Source organism: Gallinula chloropus, assembly GCF_964237585.1.
Source record: "Gallinula chloropus genome assembly, chromosome: Z".
Lineage (NCBI taxonomy): Eukaryota > Metazoa > Chordata > Aves > Gruiformes > Rallidae > Gallinula > Gallinula chloropus.
Genome location: NC_140089.1, coordinates 66,089,950 through 66,109,288, shown reverse-complemented (window position 1 = coordinate 66,109,288; position 19,339 = coordinate 66,089,950). Strand labels below are relative to the sequence as shown.

At 36.7% G+C, this 19,339-nt stretch overlaps 1 protein-coding gene across 1 annotated transcript in view; it reads left to right on the top strand.

The window, feature by feature from the left end:
* NLN (neurolysin) overlaps positions 1 to 19,051 on the top strand; it is a gene marked incomplete at its 5' end in the record, with an annotated part of 39,578 nt that extends 20,527 nt beyond the window's left edge. Inside the window, 10 exons of the mRNA XM_084278183.1 lie at positions 1,131 to 1,238; positions 2,652 to 2,754; positions 3,408 to 3,568; positions 4,952 to 5,087; positions 7,653 to 8,019; positions 9,333 to 9,534; positions 12,454 to 12,640; positions 13,945 to 14,073; positions 14,544 to 14,680; positions 18,534 to 19,051. Coding sequence (XP_084134309.1) covers positions 1,131 to 1,238; positions 2,652 to 2,754; positions 3,408 to 3,568; positions 4,952 to 5,087; positions 7,653 to 8,019; positions 9,333 to 9,534; positions 12,454 to 12,640; positions 13,945 to 14,073; positions 14,544 to 14,680; positions 18,534 to 18,668 — 1,665 coding nt within the window. The 3' untranslated portion in view covers positions 18,669 to 19,051. The remainder of the gene's footprint in view (positions 1 to 1,130; positions 1,239 to 2,651; positions 2,755 to 3,407; positions 3,569 to 4,951; positions 5,088 to 7,652; positions 8,020 to 9,332; positions 9,535 to 12,453; positions 12,641 to 13,944; positions 14,074 to 14,543; positions 14,681 to 18,533) is intronic.
* Between the last annotated feature and the right edge of the window lie 288 nt (positions 19,052 to 19,339).

Here is a 19,339-nt window from a genome sequence, read left to right as displayed (position 1 = left end):
GGAGATTTTGCACCATTTACAACATCTTACTTAAAACAAAAACAACCAAACAAAAAAAGTGACAGCTGAGTGCTACAGAAAAAAAAATCCTAGCTGTGGGGAAGAGAACATCATGCAGCCGAGTGGCTCAGTCATCATTGACTTTAGTTGTGTGGTGACCTATGTTCATGGTTCATGTTTTTGCGAATCCATGGATTCAGTTAACAATTACCTGTTAAAAAGAAAGAATATTCATCATATGGCAGTTTCAGTAAACTAACCTAAAAATACCTATTGCTATAGAAAAGGTAATTTATCACAAAGTGTAGTGATTGTTGTCTTTTTTTTCCACTGGACTTCAAAATTCTATAAATAGACTGTTGGTATATGTGTAAGAGTTTTAGGCACGATGCTATTAATTCTTAGCAGTCCTACTGTAGTATTACTACTGCGACTTGTGACTCTTTGCAGAGTAAAAACATAACTAAACTCTTCTAAGCTCTTTCATGGCTGTTAAAACTAATCTCTGCTAATTTTTTAATTCTACTCTCAGGGACCTGGTGGAAGTAGATATTGTTTATGCTGTGTTGTGTGGATTATTTTTTAAATTCCAGTTGGGAGAATATATGTTTGAGAGTTTTTATTCAATATAACAATGTTCCAGTCTCTTCATTTTTTTTTTTTTTTCTGTTTAAGAAATGTTTTACACTGGCAGGTTGTTAGTTGACAGCTGTACATTGCATGTGTCAGTGTCAGTATTCAGAGTCAAGAATTAATTGTATGTAAGTAACCTGACAAGAGGGTGGTTAGGACACGTCAGAGCTAATTCCAGAAGCTTCATATTAGGTGAACTTAAACGGAATATGTCCTTTTTAATACGGTCTATAAGTTAACACCTTTTTCAAATGTTCACCCTTAGATAAGGGAACATAAATTTAGAGTGTTTACGGCATTATTTTCAATTTAGAACAGAATGGCAAGTTTCAGAATTAAACAATTATGCTGTAGTCAGTTTGAAAGAAAACTGTCACAGGACTGATTAGTGTTGTGTTACAACCAGTAACTTGCCTCTTAATGTTGTTTGCTTTGGGAAATGACTGTTTAAGAAACTTTGTAATGCCAAACTTAATTATTCTGTATTCTCATTTCAGCAAACCTGTGATCTTCAAAATGTAAAGCCTGAAACAAAACGCTATCTAGAGAAATCAGTTCAAGTGGGAAAAAGAAATGGACTCCATCTTCCTAAAGAAGTCCAGAATGTAAATATGGTCTGCTAATTTATAAAGCAATAGTTATAAGCAAACTGTTGAAGGAATGAAATTAGGGTTGTATAGCTGTACTAAGCATATACTTGAACTTTGTGCTTTTGGACTTGTTTAATTATTCCTCTGCTCTTGGTTCCACATCCACCCTTTAAAATTCAATCACCATAAAGTTTTCAAATTAATCTGACACTCATGTTACTCAATGAATATAAGTGGTATATATCATCTCTTAGCTCCCCTAGAGTAACAGAAGCCAAAACTCTGGAAGAGTTTTGTTATATATTCCGATTACAGAGAATGCCTAAATTAGATAGATTCCTATCTAAAAGACCCCTCAAAAATGTTATGAGTCCAAGCTGTAGAAGTATATATAATTGATAAAAACTGACAGTTATTTTAATTTGATTGATAACCAGTGTTGTAAAATGTGTCCAAGCCTTTAGCATTTTGACTGAAAGAAAACTTCAAGTAGTTTAAAAGGGAGCACAAGCTACGCTGAGAATTTTGGCATGGAGGGAGGAAGGATTTACTCAAGCATATAAAAGTACTTTTAACTTCTGCAAATCATGAAGTACCTTTGTCAGCATCAGAGATGCTGACATAATTCTCTTTAAATTCTGAGTGATGTTGTATAACAGTCTCAATTTATGACTCTTGAATGGACTTTAGCTTTTTTGGAAAATAATGGCTCTTTATCCACTTAAGTTTATGGGAAACTTCATGTGTGTTTTCATTGCTTGAGGGCAACTGATGCCTCTACAGGAATTTTAAAATACTTTATAAGGAGGCAATAGTTGAATTACATTTAAGTAAAAACTTGACACTTGATAGCCTCTGCCAAGTTTTGTATCTTATGTATATTCTACTAGTAACTACTGTATTTATGTGAACTTGACAGTAAAGGGTAGAGACATGCTATGAGATATATCAGAAAATGTTTCAGAATGATGAATATCAGGATTTCTAAAGTTTTGGAATGGTATTGTGTTGTGTGGGTATTCTTTACTTTTTGGCATACCTCTACAATTCTAAAAGACTGTTTTTCAATGTTACATGCATTTTTGCTACCTCAATTCTCATTGATTTTAAATAATTGAATGCTAGCACATAATGCTGTTCAGACAACATGTTCAGTTCCCTTTGAGATGAGAAAGTATTTGAAACACTGTCCAAGCAATAGCACTGACCCAGGGTTCATTGGCAACAATATTGCTCAGGGCCAAAAAAAAGAAGAAAAGGCAGGATAAGGGAGAGCGAAGTACAACACTACCTACAGCGTGTTTCTTGCTTCACGGACAGGTAGTAGAGAGCCAGCTGGAAAAAGTGAAATACTATTCATGTGGAGGATAGTAATTGCCCGATTTGGTTTCTGTTTTTTCTGCTAAGTTCAGTTTATACCCGATACAGGAAATAAAGACAATGAAGAAAAAATTGAGCGAACTCTGTATAGACTTTAACAAAAACCTGAATGAGGAAAACACGTTTCTTGTATTTTCTAAGGAAGAACTTGGTGAGTAGTGTGCTTCCTCTTTCCATTTTTTCAACCTTCCATTTTTACTGGAGTAATCTTTCTTTTTTTGCCCAGTGAATGATGGTTAGATCAAGTGGAATTCTGTTTTCCAATCTTCCATGTTTTCTTTTTAATCCTTCCTCAAAGTCAGTTTAGAATTACGCTTCACAGGTTCATAGATTTGTGCTTCTGGAAGTGTCCTCTCTGCTTCTTTCTCACTTCTCCACTATCAGGTAATTCTCTGTGTGTTATATTCATTATCATTACTGGAAAAAAAATTCTGTCACACAACATGTTTTAGTTACTTCAGTCATTCAAACTGATCTAGATATTTCATGTGAGAAAACTTAGGGATTCATGAACTGAAGGACATGGCATAAAGTGTCCTTTTGTAACTTCTAAAGTCATACTCAGATTTTTATCAGGTAGCCTTACATATATTTCTCTTTCCCTTACAAGTGTTTCCAGTTTTTATTTTGCTTGGCTATGATTGGAAAAAGTTTCACCGAATAGTTGTACAAAGAGAGGTTATGTTTCTGTGGAGATTTCTAATGTCAAATTAGATTGCAGCAAAACAAACACAGCAATCTCACAAAAAGAAAGGGAATTCGGTAATTCTGATGAACATTTTTTTATTAAATTCTGTTCTATAGAAGGCCTTCCTGATGACTTTATTAAGAGTTTAGAGAAGACTGAGGAAGACAAGTATAAAATTACTTTGAAGTATCCCCACTATTTTCCTGTCATGAAGAAGTGCTGCATTTCAGAAACCAGGAGAAAAATGGAATCTGCTTTTAACTCAAGATGTAAAGAGGTATGTTTTATAATGACTATTACAGAGTAATGACAGAGTTGAAAAATGGAGCTAGGCGTTCAAATGTGAGATTGAAGTTTTATATATTGCCAATTACTATGGAATCAAAACATAGCACTTCCTTGCTCCAGTTTATCCTGATGTCTGAAGAGTTTAGGAGTTCACGAACTGCCTCAGTGTGTGTAGGTATCTGAAAGTTTCAGTGGTGCTGTTAACAGGAGTAGGCTATTTCTTTTTTGCCACATGTCTCAGCAGTGTCGTGCAGCTGCACACTGGTGCTGTCCTCCAGAAAAAGCACCTCTGATTGCAGCTTCTGTAGGACTTTGCGCTTCTTCAGAATGAGACGGGGTTTTTTAAGCATGTTTTAATTGTGAACTCTAAGTGATTAAGTTAGTGCATATCAATGAGAATTTTAATGTAACATTAATTTTTTAATAATTTTAAATTTTAAATAAGATTAATTTAACTATCTGAAAAAGCTGGAAACATGTCTTAGAAGAAATTTCACAAATAATTTGTGTGATACTGATGAGGCCAGGCCACCTAGACAGGTACAAAAATGATGAAACACTTAGAAAGGACAGAAGAAGTGTCATTCAGGCAATTGTACCAACCATTCACTAGAGACCAATGGCAAAGTTGAGCTGTTATACCTGAAGTGCTGTGAAATGTGAAGTGTACAGGAGAAGATAGAATAGCAACAAGAACTGAACACTCTGGAAGTCAGCACACATAAAGGGATTTACTGTTAAAAATGTGGGACAACCTTTGAACCCAGTGCTTGAAAAAGAGGTTTTAAATGAGAGATCCCACATTTTGATAACTGGATGTTAATACAGTTACATTTTTCAGCTTTTCAAGGATCCTCCACTGTATTTAGCACAGGGCCTGGGGTTTTTGTGTTTCACATCTTTGACTCATATCATCAAAGTGGCAAAAGAGGGAAATTTGCAAACAAGTTTTGAATTGGCATAGTAGCTTTGCAATCTGTCTTTGCCACTAACAAGCAATTAAGCCTGCTGTCAACCATTTCCCTGTTATCTTTCACATTTAAATTATTGAAAAGGCAATAAACTCTTTGCAACAGCTCAAGATTTATTATCCTAAAAGGAAATAATGTATCTTTTGATTAATTAAAACAGATAAATATTACAGGCACAGTAATGAGTCAGATGGAGTAGAAAACTAGCTACCTGGAATCAACTGCTGTGGCAAAAAAAAAACAACAAGTATTTTAGCTAATCATACATTATTCTTTATTTATGTCTTAAATAAAGAATGATTTTATGTCTGATTTTAAATGCTGTTTCTTATGCTTACAGATATTATTCAGATAATTGTTCTCTACTTTCACTTTACAAATTTGCCTGCTTTCTGTTTTAGGAGAACACAAAAATTCTTCAGCAACTGCTTCCACTAAGGGCAAAAGTAGCAGAGCTTCTTGGTTATAATACACATGCCAACTTTGTCCTGGAGGTAAACACTGCGAAGAGCACAGATAATGTAACAGCCTTCTTAGGTTTGTTCTTATTTATAAACAGTACCTTTATATATGGTGTGACAACATGACTCCTCAGCCAAGAGAAATTTAAATACACAAGTAGGTCACATTGTCCATCGTGTTTAGATAGAAAAGGAATTCTCTGTGGCCTCTTTTCTGGTATATATTTTATTTAGACCATAGCTGTACAAATGCAATTGCGCCAAAACAGGGAAGCACAGGACAAAAATCTGAGAATAACTGCTTTGTGACAGCTACAGTAGGCAAGTAGTTATGTCTTTCTCTGCCCCCAAAATGCAGGTATCATAATTTAGAACCAGAATAACATATGCAGCCTAAGCAATGTTATCAGTTCAAGAGGCTGCATCACAGTTGCAGCTTTTCATTCCCTTAGGTTAGCCACAATTTCTTCTGTGTCTGTAGCTTGCAGTGGGGAAGACTGCAGTATGTGATGATAGAACTTCCATGAGCTGAATTAAAGAATTAAATCTGAAATGATAGATTAAATTTGGAATTCAGCAGGAGCTTGATCTGAAAACAAGCAATCTTGAAAATTTTTAACTGAGCAGTTTACAAATTTATAGTCATTCTTTTGACCTCAGTGGGCCCACTGGTGTGTATAGAGTTAACCTCTACTTTCTGAAATTACGCAGTTCCAGAGAGTAGTGTGTCTACCTCTATTAATATGTTCTTGCCGTGAGGAGAGGGAAGAATGCTGCCAATCAATGTGATTGATAGAGCACTTCAACTTTATTGCAAGCACACACTCCCTTTTATACTATTCCTACCACCTGTTATACTTGTCGTATTCTAATTGGCTCTTAACTAAAAGTTACATTTACATACTCCACCCATCTTGCAGCTTGGGAATCATGTCTTTCTCAGTCCCAGGAACGCTGAATCCTTATCACACCTCCTGCTCCCACATCTTGGGACCATGCTGTATGATACACAAAAATATGCTGACTGATTGTTGCCCCTTCTGTTCCCACCAAGACGGCGTGGGGCCTGGTCTTACTAAGCTATATAGGCGACTGCTTGGACAACTGCTCCATAGGCTCATGGCCTTGCTTCTCAAGCCATTCTGCAACATGTTCTAACACCACTTAGGATTGTAAATTGATATATTGTGTAAATAAGCTTCCCCAAATAATTCAGTAGAAAATAAAGTCTTGTATGGTGGTAGTGGTGGTTTTTATGTGGTTTTACATCACTAAAGAGGTTCAAATGCACATCTTCCTTCACCTGCAGTTCTGCTGTATTTCTCCCGTTACAGTGTGAGCTGAGCTCCCTATTTGGCAATACCATTATCTGTATATTTGTCAATGAACTTACAGTTATTTTTTAATAATAATTAAATGTTTGAATTATTTGTTTTTTCAAGTGTACTTAAAGTGGTTTGGACTCCTTTCTAAATGGGCTTATATAATACTGTGTCTTTTCATGTGTTTTAAAGGTGGCACATCTCATAATCTAGCAGCTATTGTAACTAACTTTTTACAGTATGAGATCATATACTTTGCATGCATATCATGTTTCATTGTAATTCTCCTATAGGGATAATGTTCATCAAGTTAATTGTCAGGTTTAATTTAATTCTTTTGATATATCCTCAGCTACAAACATGACAGTATGAGTCACTCTACTTTGTTCATATATATCCATGTTTTACATCAATGTTCATAAGCTGATCTTATGTCTAGGAAGAAAAGCATTCTGTCCTATGACATATTCTGAATCTAGCGTAATATGAGCTGCAAACATTGTTTCAGTCATGTAAATGCATATAGTGTCTTCCAGCCTATCTATAAAACCAAGTGCCAATTCTTAAGTTTTACATGCCAGATAACAATAGTGAATAATAACCTGAATTCTTAAAGAAGGAAAAGATGTTTCATAGTCCAGAAATACTTAAAGATAGTAACTACAGTATGTACTTCACAGAGTTTCAGTAAGCTTGAATGTTTTACATTCAGTATGTTGGGTTCATAGTTCTATTGGGTTCATAGTGCTGTGACCCTTTCTTGTCCAAAAAAAGCTATGTTGAGGAAAAAAAAAAGTGATCACAGAAATTAATATGCAGTGACTTCAGTAGTCTAGAAGCTAGTGATCATATAGGAAAGAACTCTCTAGTCTCTTCTGCTTTTGTAGGATTTAAGGTAGAAGTAGGTCATGGTCTATTCTGAAAAGTCTTGGAAGAAAAAGTAGTGCGTATTGCGTTGCACTTTCAGTAACTAATAGTAGTTGGAGTCTTAGGCTGTTTCTGCAGAAAGACATCAAGAAAACAGATTACAAGAGGTAAAAAGAAAGGTTTAAAGCAAAACTGTTTAGTGTTACTTTCTATTTCTGATGTCTTTGAAAGTCTAAGCTTACCAAAACCCTTTACAATACTGCTAGGCTTATGTGGACTATTTCTGCCTGCAATTTCAAGACAAGAAAGTAGATTGTTTGCTTGCTGTTAACCAACAAACTCAAAACTCTAGAATCCACTCAGGGCATGTGCTTAAAGCTATGAGTATTTTCTAGGAGTATATATTATAGTAAGGAACACAGAAGTTGATTCCAAGACAATCTTTGTTTCAGATGATTTGAGTAAGAAGCTGCAGCCGTTGGCTGAGGAAGAAAGGGAATTCATTCTAGATTTGAAGAAAAAGGAGTGTAAAGAAAGAAACTTTGATTATGATGGACGAATCAATGCATGGGATCTTCATTATTATATGAACAAAACAGAAGAGCTGAAGTACTCAATAGATCAAGAAAAGCTGAAGGAATACTTCCCAATTGAGGCTGTTACAGAAGGCTTACTGAATATTTACCAGAAACTGCTTGGACTTGTATTTGAGCAAGTAGAAGGTGCGCACGTTTGGCACGACAGTGTTACTCTCTATACAGTCAAGGATAATTCAACAGGAGAAATGTTAGGGCAGTTCTATTTGGATCTTTACCCCAGGTAATTATGACTTAGTGTTTTACAATATGTTTAAAGTGGAATTGGTTTTAGTGGGTTGCTGGTGTGGTTGAAATTACATGCATTTGGAAGTGAATCTGTCTCACTGTGTTCAGTCCTCTGGACTGTTTTCAGATTGTTCACTTTTTTTTAGTATTTCTGTGTTCCTTGTTCATATTTGGATTATGAAGCATTTGTTCATTTTCTGTAGTTTTACTCTGTAGTGAGTTGCCCATGATTTTTTGCCTCTCTAAACTTTTTTCCCCTTCCAAACTGTACTAGTGTTTTAATTTCTGTTGAACCATTGCTCCAGTCTGTTCAGATAAATTACATTTCTGACTGTCAAAGTGTTCCTAGTTTCTCTCAGATCCTCTTTACACTTTACATGTTGTCCAAACTGCTAAAGGAAACATCAAATAGATCAAGACCAAGAATGGATTCCTATTGAGCACACCTTGAAATGTACTTCCAGGTTGATCTCTGTAGTTCTCCAGCCCTCTTTAAAGAAAACAGATGAAGCTGTAAATAGCTACATAGATTAGGAGACTCGACTGATTTTATTTATTTACTTATTACTGGATTTATTCTTGGCTTGTCCATTTTGACTGTTTATCACTGGGGCTTTTAAAAAAAAAATTCTTTAGCAACTTACAAATTGGCTGAAACTGGTATTTATTATAATTTGACATAAGGCTTCTCCACATTGAGAAAATCAGGTAGTTGATACAACAGTACATCAATTATTCTTTTAAAGATAGGCACATGTTACCATCTTCACTTACTTCCCTGCTTCCCTCTTTCTGCAGATCATGTGAACTGCTGAAGCTATTTGTTAATGAGACTCTCCTGACTTAACTAGCCAGTTCACTACTAAGGCTTTGGGCAAAAATGTCAAAATAATTTGTCTTTGCACTTACGGATCACACTGAAAATGCAGTCAACTTCATTCAACTCCTGTAATGAAAGAAAAAATACTGCTTCAGAGGACAGAGCTTAGTCCTTCCTGTTACAGTAGCAGTTTAAAGTAGAATTGACATCTGAAGTATGTATACTTTGAGTATTTGATTAAAAATCAGATTCTTCTAAATGCTGCTGTGAATCATAAACTGATGCAATTTAAGTACTGGGTATTTTTTCCCCTTATGCTTTTAACAGGATCCTAAACTCTAGTCTTAGAAGTCATGAAGAGATGTACTTTCTTTGTGTAATGTTTTAGAGGGACGCTGACTGATTGTCCCTGTTCTTGAATAGGCTTCACCATTTCTGTGAGTAGGCTTATGTTTTGAAGATAGTGTCTGATATATTTTCTTATACAGAGAAGGAAAGTATGGGCATGCAGCATGCTTTGGTCTCCAGCCTGGCTGTCTTCTCTCTGACGGCAGCCGGATGATGTCTGTAGCTGCTCTGGTAACCAACTTCACAAAGCCAGCATCGGATCGCCCATCGTTGCTGCGACATGATGAAGTGAAGACTTACTTCCATGAATTTGGTCATGTAATGCATCAGATATGTGCACAGGTTAGTGATGTTTCAATTCCCATGTAAGACGTTTTCTGCATTGTCAAGGTGTAAGTCTTCTTTTGGTTGTTAATCATTTTAATAAAGCTCATAGATAGGTTTTTGGTGACCAATTTTTCAGGTTGGTAACATGTGTGGTTTTGGTTTAATTTTTATTTAAAACTACAGCAATGAATACACACCTCCTTAGGAAAACATTTTCCTAGAAACACATGCTTTTGCATTTGCACCACACAGAAACCTGTGACAAGGGAATAGATCCATGTGTAAGGTAAAGGAGATACTCAGTGGTGGCTTCTGTTCTAGCTGTCAGAGGGCTTTTTATTGCTTCTAGTAGCATGCTAGATATTAGAAGCAAGAGAAGATTGCTGTTCCTAGCTACAGGATTTGTGAATCCAGGTCACTAGCAGCATTTTGGCATTTACTGCTCTTGAGATCATTAAAAGCATAAAATGGTTGTTGCGTTCCTGTCTGACAATCAGGATTCTCTCAGTGACTAGAAAAAACTAAAGCTAGCCTGCAGATTTTACATCAGGATGTCAATAAAGACATGTGTAAGGACATGTAAAATTGATTCTGCCAGATGATAAATTTATTATTGACCTAATGAAAATTTTGCATTCGAGTCAAATCTCAGTATTCATACGCAAAAAAACTTGCATAATTATCTACAAATCGAAACTTTATGTAGCACTGCTTTCATCTTCTTTAGACATAAGTACCAAATAATAAAATCAGAGAAATGTCACATACAATAGATGCTAGTTCTTGACCTTGATCCTTGAGACTGCAGAATAAAGAAACAGTCATGGAAGTCCATGTAATAAATCCAGAATTAAACAAATAACATTCAAGCAAACTTCATAACAAGTAGCTAGACTTGTATAGGTATTTTTGCAGCATATTGAAGGTAGAAAAATGATTATTTGATCATCTACACCCTAAGACAGGTGCTTCTGAGCACAGAAAAAAAATAAACCCTGTTCTTTCTTTTAAACTACCCAGAAGATATTTATGAATCAGATGCATTCAGCATTGGTATAAAGCTAACTGCAGCATTCTCATAACCAAGGAGGATGTGCCCAAGTGTTATAGAACCCTTCTGGGCAGTCCAAGCCAACAGTTCCAATGCTTATACACTTGACTTACTGTGGAAGTGCACACACGTCCAGGATGCCTACTTTCCCGTGGGCTCTCCTACTGCTGAGGTGGTTTCTGCCTGCACAGCCACTGTGCTTACTGCCGTTGTGTTCTATCTAAAGAGCTGCTTGCACATCAGCATGTCGCATAAGAAGATCCTCTGGGATTTGTGCATGCAAAGCACTATGTTGTTTCATACAATGGTTTATATAAGCATGTTAAAACTTAACATTTAAAGGGTGTGGGGGTATCAGACTGGGTGGGAATCTCTGAGCTTCTGTTATAGACCAGCTTTTGGAGACTGATGCTCCTTGTCCTTGGGGTCTGCTGAAAAATGATATATCGGGTCAAGGAGGGAATCTGTTCATGCCATTCCAGAAGGAAAGCTATTCAGGTACCTGAACCAAATGTCTTGATATTTTTTTGTTAGCATGGTGCACTTGTGCATGAGTAAATGAGGATATCTGGAGGCTAACAAACACCTGCACATCTGTTGCCTTTTGCTCTAGCCACACTCTGTCAATGTTTCTTCCCAGTTGATGCTTCCTAGCTTTTCTTTATAGCTGCTATTCAAGTACAGTAAGAAGGGCTTGCCTGTTACAACTGTAGATTTGAATAACCCACAAGTGTAAAAGAAGGCAAATGCTCACTTTTTCTGCTGTTCTTCTGTAGATACAGGAGAGGAAGATACATGCATAACTGTCAGTTCAGTGTGTCTCCTGTATTATACATTCCTTTTTATTTGTAACTCTGCAAGAAAGTAAGTTCAAAAGTCACTACTTCTCTAGGCATCCATTTTCTGTTGGAGGATGGAGCCTAAGAGTATTTATAGCTCTTAGAGAAGGCGTTGGGGAAACTGAGAATTTTTTTTTTTTTTTTTTTTTTTTTTTGGCACTTGAAATGTTTTGTTAGAATGTTGCTGAGAAGGGAAGAACCATAAAATTGCATTGGCAAGAGGAAGTAGACTTACTACAAGACATGTGGAGTGAGACCAAATAATTTCTGTTGTCATTTGAACAACTGTCTTTTGAAAGTGACCATTTCTTTTTTAGAATTATTTTGGGTTGGGAATATATTTTAATGAAGATTTTTAATGGTATAAAACTTTTCTTTGAAATTATTATCTGGAGGGGGCTTTTTAAGCATGAACACATTGGCGATACTAAAGTAAAAAATAAAAGTCTGTAATACGCTTGGGTTTCAGAAGGAAGATTCTTCTGTGAGTGATTGAGTGTCAGATTTGGAGACCTTTCATGGATAACGTTGCTAGGATTCTTTTCAGGCCATGTATTGTTGGCTCAAGAAATTGGGCTATACATTAACCATATGCCTTGCAAATGAAGACAGGACAAGCCTTTAACAGAATAAGTTACAGTTAAGTCAACTAAAATCTGTGAATCTGTGCAGTCAACTGCAACACAATTTTATAGCAATTTGCAAACTATGTCATTGTTGTTAAGACAACACAGAAACATTTGTTTTGCTGTCATAGCCTAAAAAGTAAAAATCAGTAATAAGAAAACTCCAGTACTGTTTCACACCAGGGGAGAATACAGTAAATAACTACTGAGTAATATATTTTGTTGTATAGTAATAGTCTTATATCTGAATTTTTGTCCTCCTTTCTTTAAAATTAATTTTGTGGTTATTGTTACTATTGACCTGTTCAAATGATTCCTTTTACTGTGATTATCTCTAAAATGTTGGCTTCTAACAGTTTACATTCTGCTAGAAATACTGGCTTCTATTTTCATGTAATGGAATGGCTTTTCCTTTTAGACTGATTTTGCTAGGTTTAGCGGAACCAATGTGGAAACAGACTTTGTAGAGGTACCCTCACAAATGTTTGAGAACTGGGTGTGGGAAAAAGAACCACTACAGCAAATGTCAAGACATTATAAAGACGAGAGTCATGTTGCAGACACTCTCCTTGAGAAACTGCCTGCCTCTAGACTGGCTAATACAGGTATTTATCTCCCCTCTTTCTCTATCTAGTGTATGTATAAAAACATATCATAACAAAAATAAAGGTGGGAAACATTAAAGACAAATCTAACAAGTCCATGGCATTTTTTCTGTGACTACACTTGTCACTGTCTTTCTGGGTTTATCTGCATGGGTACCACCATTAGTAAAGGCTGTAATGGCAAAGACCACTAACAACAGGAACAGTAGGAGCTCTGATTTTTGCAGGCTACCCACAGGAATAAAATACCTGTATATTCCTCTAAATGTGATTTTTACCTACCTACCAGCTTCGCTCATTTAAAATTGGGGGTTGGAGGTAAGGTCCTGGGTTTTCTGTTGGTGTTTTGGTTTTGTTTTTCCTGGTAATCCAGGGCAAGCACTGTGCATTAATACAGTATCAGATTTTCTACATGCATCATCTACATTTGGTTTGCACGTGACACTTGACAGACATGAAAGCTGTTTGAAAATTTACTGAACATACACAGCACATCCCAGACAGAACTGTTGTAGTCTTGCATGGCTCAAACAGCCTCTTCGCAATCCAGAACCTTAAATCCATGTTCTTTCCCTTCAGAGCAGATACGCTGCCCTCCCAAACTAAGGTCCTGATTCTGTTCTCTTCCCATGTCTTGTAATACCCTTCATGTATCTCCAAACTGTTATTATAATCTCATGTCATTACCTATCATTTCACCGTTGTTCTGCCTCTCTCACCTCTCTGGTGCTGTCATCAGAACTCTCCCAGTACCAGAGCCTACCCATTTACGGTACAATTTGTCATTAAGTCACTGCTGTCCATTTCATACTGCTTCTCTATCCTGAACAAGAAGTTCCTGTCCTCCTGGCTTGTACCGGCACTGTAGGTACATAAACATTTTGACTGAGTAATGGTTCACATCTTGTAGCTTCTTCAAGAAAGCCTATAGCAGCTGCAGCAGCTGTTCTTTCTGTTCTTTGAAGTGTCTTAGGGTGAGTCTACTATCATCTCTGAAAGCCCTGAATGAAGTGGTATACTTCATTCAGGTGAAAATAGCTGAAAAAATCATTCTAAATACTAAATTTGCTTTTAAAATACCTGCTTTGTTTTGTTTTTTATCTGTGAGGAAAATAACATCTGAAAAGATGTCACTTATAATGACAATTCCTTTATTAAAAAATATGCCTCTCAACTTTTGTAACTGAAATTACACAATTCCAAGTGTTTTTCTATGGTTCTAATAATGTGGATGCATGTTAAGCTCTTTGAAAGTTGGGAAAGAAACAACTTTGATACTTACTTAAATGTTCTTACCCAATTAGGCCTTTTAACCCTCTGCCAGATTGTTCTGAGCAAAGTTGACCAGGCACTGCATACAAAGCCATCTGTTAACCCAGCAGATGAATATGCCAAATACTGTATGGAGACTCTAGGAATTCCTGCCACCCCAGGTATGTCACAATTAAGCTTTTATATAGCGTGTCCAAATGGTTTGATTAAACATGACTTTCCCAATAATGCTTGGCATACAAAAAATCTGAGTTGTTGTCTATAAAAAAAAATGTATGTTATGAAGCTGAAATAATTATTTTCGAACTGACAGTGATGCTAATGATCTCTTCTGAAGCAATATGAATGTAAAGATAAAATTTCACCTTCTGCAAGTTATATTTTAGAGTGACATGAAGTGAATACCACTTTAGATGTTCTGTTACATCCTTGTTGGATGTACAACTAGCTGAAAATGAGAGTTTCCTTTGTACAGCAGAATATAGCCAGTACTTTTAGAGGTATACTCAGACCCTTTATGCTTGAAGTTTCAAAGTAGTTTATACAAATTCCTTACTAGTTTATTTTTAATTAGTGTACCTCAAAAATAACTGCATTTGATTTAAATAAATTCATTTTCTTACTTTTGAAGGAACAAACATGCCAGCTACATTTGGACATCTGGCAGGTGGTTATGATGGTCAGTACTATGGATACCTGTGGAGTGAAGTGTTTTCCATGGACATTTTTTATAGCTGCTTTAAGCAAGAAGGAATTATGAATCCAAAGGTAGGAGATGAATACATTTTACTAAAGCCTTTTTTTTGCACTTTGTCTCTAAAACCACATTGATTGCAAGTGTGATCCATAGGTACAATATCTCAGTACTTCTGTACCTGTCAAGTTCAGATCAGGGGGGAAAAAAAAAGTTTACAAATAATTGCTTTAGAAAATAATCTTAAAATTTCCAAAAAGCATTTGGATTTTAATACAATCCTTAAATAGTCAAATCCTTAGTGTTATGACACCTGACTAATGACTTCCTCTTTAATTTAGACTGAAAACCCACATTCCTCCATTGCTAGAGCAGACAGCAATGCTTCTGCGGTGAAAGCTGTATGATAGCAATGTTTCCATTAATAATACCTCAAGTGGCTGCTACTTTTATGTAGCTATTATTTAGAAAAACTTAATGTATTTTTATCTTTCACACCACAGTGTATTTCACTATTTTTTCTTCCATTAGTTTTTCTCCCAAGTAGCTTTTGAAATTCCAATCAGTGTCAGGTTCTAGATTTACTATTTTTTTTTCCACTCGTGTCATTTTCCAGCCTCTTCTGCCTTCAGGCAGCAGGAAAGGGATAGTTAGCAACGTGGTTAGTAGTTCTGCCAATTCTGGCAGCCTTTGTTCAGAGATTGTAGTTGAGATGCTGTAGTTCTATCATAGGGAAGACTTTTTGGTTTTCCTGATCCTTTTATCTGTCTTCTGGATTCAGCAGCCAGCATTAGTTCTTCCTTTCAGTAAATGTATACGAGAGACAAGTAAAGGAGAGAGTAGAAAGTGCTTGACTTTCTTGTTCCTCCCCTGATACCTGCCTTCATTGCCCTCTTTCTTTATCACAGCAAACAGAAATTCTACAACTGTCCCTCCCTCTAGAGGGTGGAGGAAAATAAGATTGCTTTGACCTGGATACACAGAGTCCAAAGAAGAGATAGTAGAGGCTAGAAAATTGAGGCAGTGGTTAGGCCAATAAAATTAAAAAGGGGCTTTACAATCAAAAGCAGCAAACTGGATAGTTTGGGAGGAGAGGTGATAAAAAGTTTGGAGGTAAAGATTGATTTTGAAGTGCTAGAGATCCACAGCAGGTAAATGTGAGAATGAGCACTCCTGCTTAGTCAGTGGAAATGTTGTCACTTGTAAGTAAGAGCAGGAGAGAAGAACAAAATTACTTTTTAATAAAATGTTTAATAAAATGCTGTTCATTTGGAGAGGGGTGAATCACAGAATCACAGAATTGAGGGGTTAGAAGGGACCTTGAGAGATCATCGGGTCCAACCCCCCTGCCAAAGCGGCTCCCTAGCTCATATTGCACAGATAGGCATCCAGACAGGTCTTGAATATCTCCAGAGAAAGAGACTCCACCACCTCCCTGGGCAGCCTGTCCCAGGGCTCTGTCACCCTCACTGGGAAAAAGTTCTTCTGCATGTTGGTGCAGAACTTCCTGTGCTCCAACTTGCAGCCGTTGCCCCTTGTCCTGTCTCCACAGAGCACTGAAAAGGGGCTGGACATTTCCCCCTGTGTTCCACACTTGAGATATTTATAAGCATTAATAAGATCCCCCTCTTAACCTTTTCTCAAGGCTGAACAGCCCCAGCTCTTTCAGCCTTTCCTCATAGGGGAGATGCTCCAGGCCCTTAATCATCTTTGTAGCCCTCAGCTGGACTCTCTCCAGGACATCCCTGTCTTTTGTATACCAGGGAGCCCAGAACTGGACACAATACTCCAGGTGCGGCCTGACCAGGGCAGAGTAGAGGGGGAGAATCACCTCCTTTGACCTGCTGGCCATGCTCCTTTTGATGCACCAGACGTGCTGGGTTTTTTAACTCTGCAGCTGGGACAGATGGATAGGGGTGCTGGTGCCATGACTTGTGGGACTTTGTCAGTTCCCTGTTCTGACCCCTCCGCTATCAATCACAGACCTCTTTTCTGTTAGCTTTACTCCCTGCTCTCAAAACTCTGTTCTGAATGATTGTATAGTCAAACCTCTAAGCTCAAGTTTGGCAGAGTTGCCCTGTGACCTCAACTTCTCTTGATGGATGAAAGTGACTTTTTTTTCCCCAAATGTGGGGAGTTTTGCTTTCTTTTTCTGTGTATGTGAGGCTTTGAGAATAATTTAATTATGCTAGGAATGAATATTGCTACAGTTCAGCTAAAAAGCAACTAGTGCCTACTTGAAATTTTAAACTTGCTATCCAGGCTAAGACATGAAGAAAAATCATTTGTGTGTGTGCACTCACTCTCTAGCATAATTGCACACATACACATTTTGCTTGAATGATGATAGGGTAATTCTGTGGAGATTTAGGGGTAATTCTATGGAGATTTTCACTCCCTTGTAAGAGCAGCACTGTGTTCCCAAACTGACTCTCCTTCAACTTGTTTTCCTTCTTTGCACTCCATGTAAACACAATAGAATTCCACAGGATAGGACAAATAATCTTTTATAAACAAATACTAGACACCACTGTGACTATTGTATTTACTCACATTTTATTATATCTAGATTTAGACTAGTCTTCAGAACATCAGGAAAAGACAGTGGTTATGATATTATGACTAGGGCTTGTAGAAATTTGGCTTACCTCTTCCTGTTAGAATAAAACCTCTCTTCCTGTTTTGAGCAACAGTTATAGGAGCTAGTTTCAGAGATTCTATTTATAAAAATTCTTCAATAACCAACTTCATTGGGTGTCACACTCCTCAGTTTTTGTACATCATCTGAAATCATTCTAGGGAGACCAGTAGTTGGGTAATATGCTGGGTCTGGAGAGACATCAGCAAAGACTCAAATCCACTCAAATAACACTTTTAAACTACAAGGAACGTTATCTAAATTGCCTACTAATATTCAGGAAACTAACACAAATAGCGACATAGAAGCAATGCTTCAGTGTGTTATCTTTTTTGCTTTTTATTTTTTCCAGCTGTTAACTCAGACAGTGTAAATGGTAATGCAGTTCAGCCATGGAGGTCCATCAGTTAACAGGACCTATGCTTGCTTTTGCAGTACAGCTATCAGGAAGCGGTGTAGTCTTGTGATCTCATAGCATTGACGTGTTGGGGGGAAGTATGTTTGTGTGTATACAGTGACTAAAAGGAAGAATGCTGTTTTCTTCAGTATCAGAAGCATCTGAGCAAGTAAAATAGTATTTTCTCATTGATAGTCATGTCTCAGAAACTCAAAATTCTCCAGATACGTTCTTTAAAATATGACCTTTTACTAGTCATGTCCTCATTACTTACTGCTGTCTGAAAAGCTTGGTTCATTCTTTTTAATGGAATTCATTCCTTCGGAAGTAATAATGATTCTTCCCAAAAATAAAGCCTGATTTAAGTGTCTGTTGTTACAAGATACTTCAATGGGGGAGTTAGATCTGTTTGTCTATATTATATACACTACTATGTAGATAATATGCTTGTATGTGCCATGTCACTCCTCAACACTGTATCTATCTATGAACTATCATCTCTGGTCTCCAGAGATTAAAGAAAGGGAAGTCATCGAGTAAGAGAATGGATGTTAGGCTTCCTTTTCCTGCCAGTCATTCATGGGAGTAATGCATCGCTGAAGACTGTGTGGAAATTGTGTGTGTTATGCTTTATAGAATGTCTTCCTGCTGAGTTGTGGTTGTTACTTGCGAAATAGTGTAAAACGATGAGAAAAAAGTATTTCTTCCAGAACAGGTTATATTTCTTGTTTCTTGTGTTCTTTGAGGAGATCTAAATTATATTTGTGGTGTATCCTTATTTTGTATTAAGAAATATGTGTTTAATCACGAGTAGATCTTAAAATATGCAATAAATACAGAAAACCAGCAGTTTACAAGATAAATACTAAAATTCTGCTTTACCTTTTATCAGGCCGGGATGAAATACAGAAACCTCATTTTGAAACCTGGAGGATCTTTGGATGGGATGGATATGCTACAAAATTTCTTGGAGCGTAAACCAAACCAGAGGGCTTTCCTATTGAGTAAGGGATTATGTGTTCCATAAAATTATGGTTCCTTTGTAATGCCATAAGACTATGGAATGAGCTGGAAAAGCCGTGGAAATTTACACCTTAATTATTTATCACTCTAGGGAAATTGGGGCACTCTTTGATTTTTTTTTTAAAATTGTATAAATATATATGTGAATTTTTTTCTTTTTTTAAAATTGCATAGAACCACAAAACTCAACACATCAGGGAAAAAATCTGAGATGTGCAGTAGCTGAGGAATTTGGATGGTAACTTTTTTGAATAGTTATCAAATAATACTAATCAGTATGGGGATTTATGCCAAGTTTCTCATAATTAATGCACTTAAACTATGTGTTGTGAATGAAATTTAAAACTGGAGGAGAAAAAAGGGATGCTACCAGCAATAAATGAAACATTAATTCTTACTGTGTATTCTCTTGTGTTTATTGCTCACAGATGTCTCTGATGGAGAGGAAGTGTGCTTGATTTTAACATGGTTTGGGTTCAGTCTAGCTTTCTGACAAATTTCAAGTCTGAGAACCAGCCCCAGACAGCTTTACAGCAGAGACACTTGTGTTGTGATACTTTTAGGCTTCATTCTGATGCATGTTTCGTTCTAGTATCATCTATAAACTTTACACAATATGGCTAAAAAAAAGAAAACCCACCATTTGAGATAGATTTTTGTTGTTTTTCTGTAATG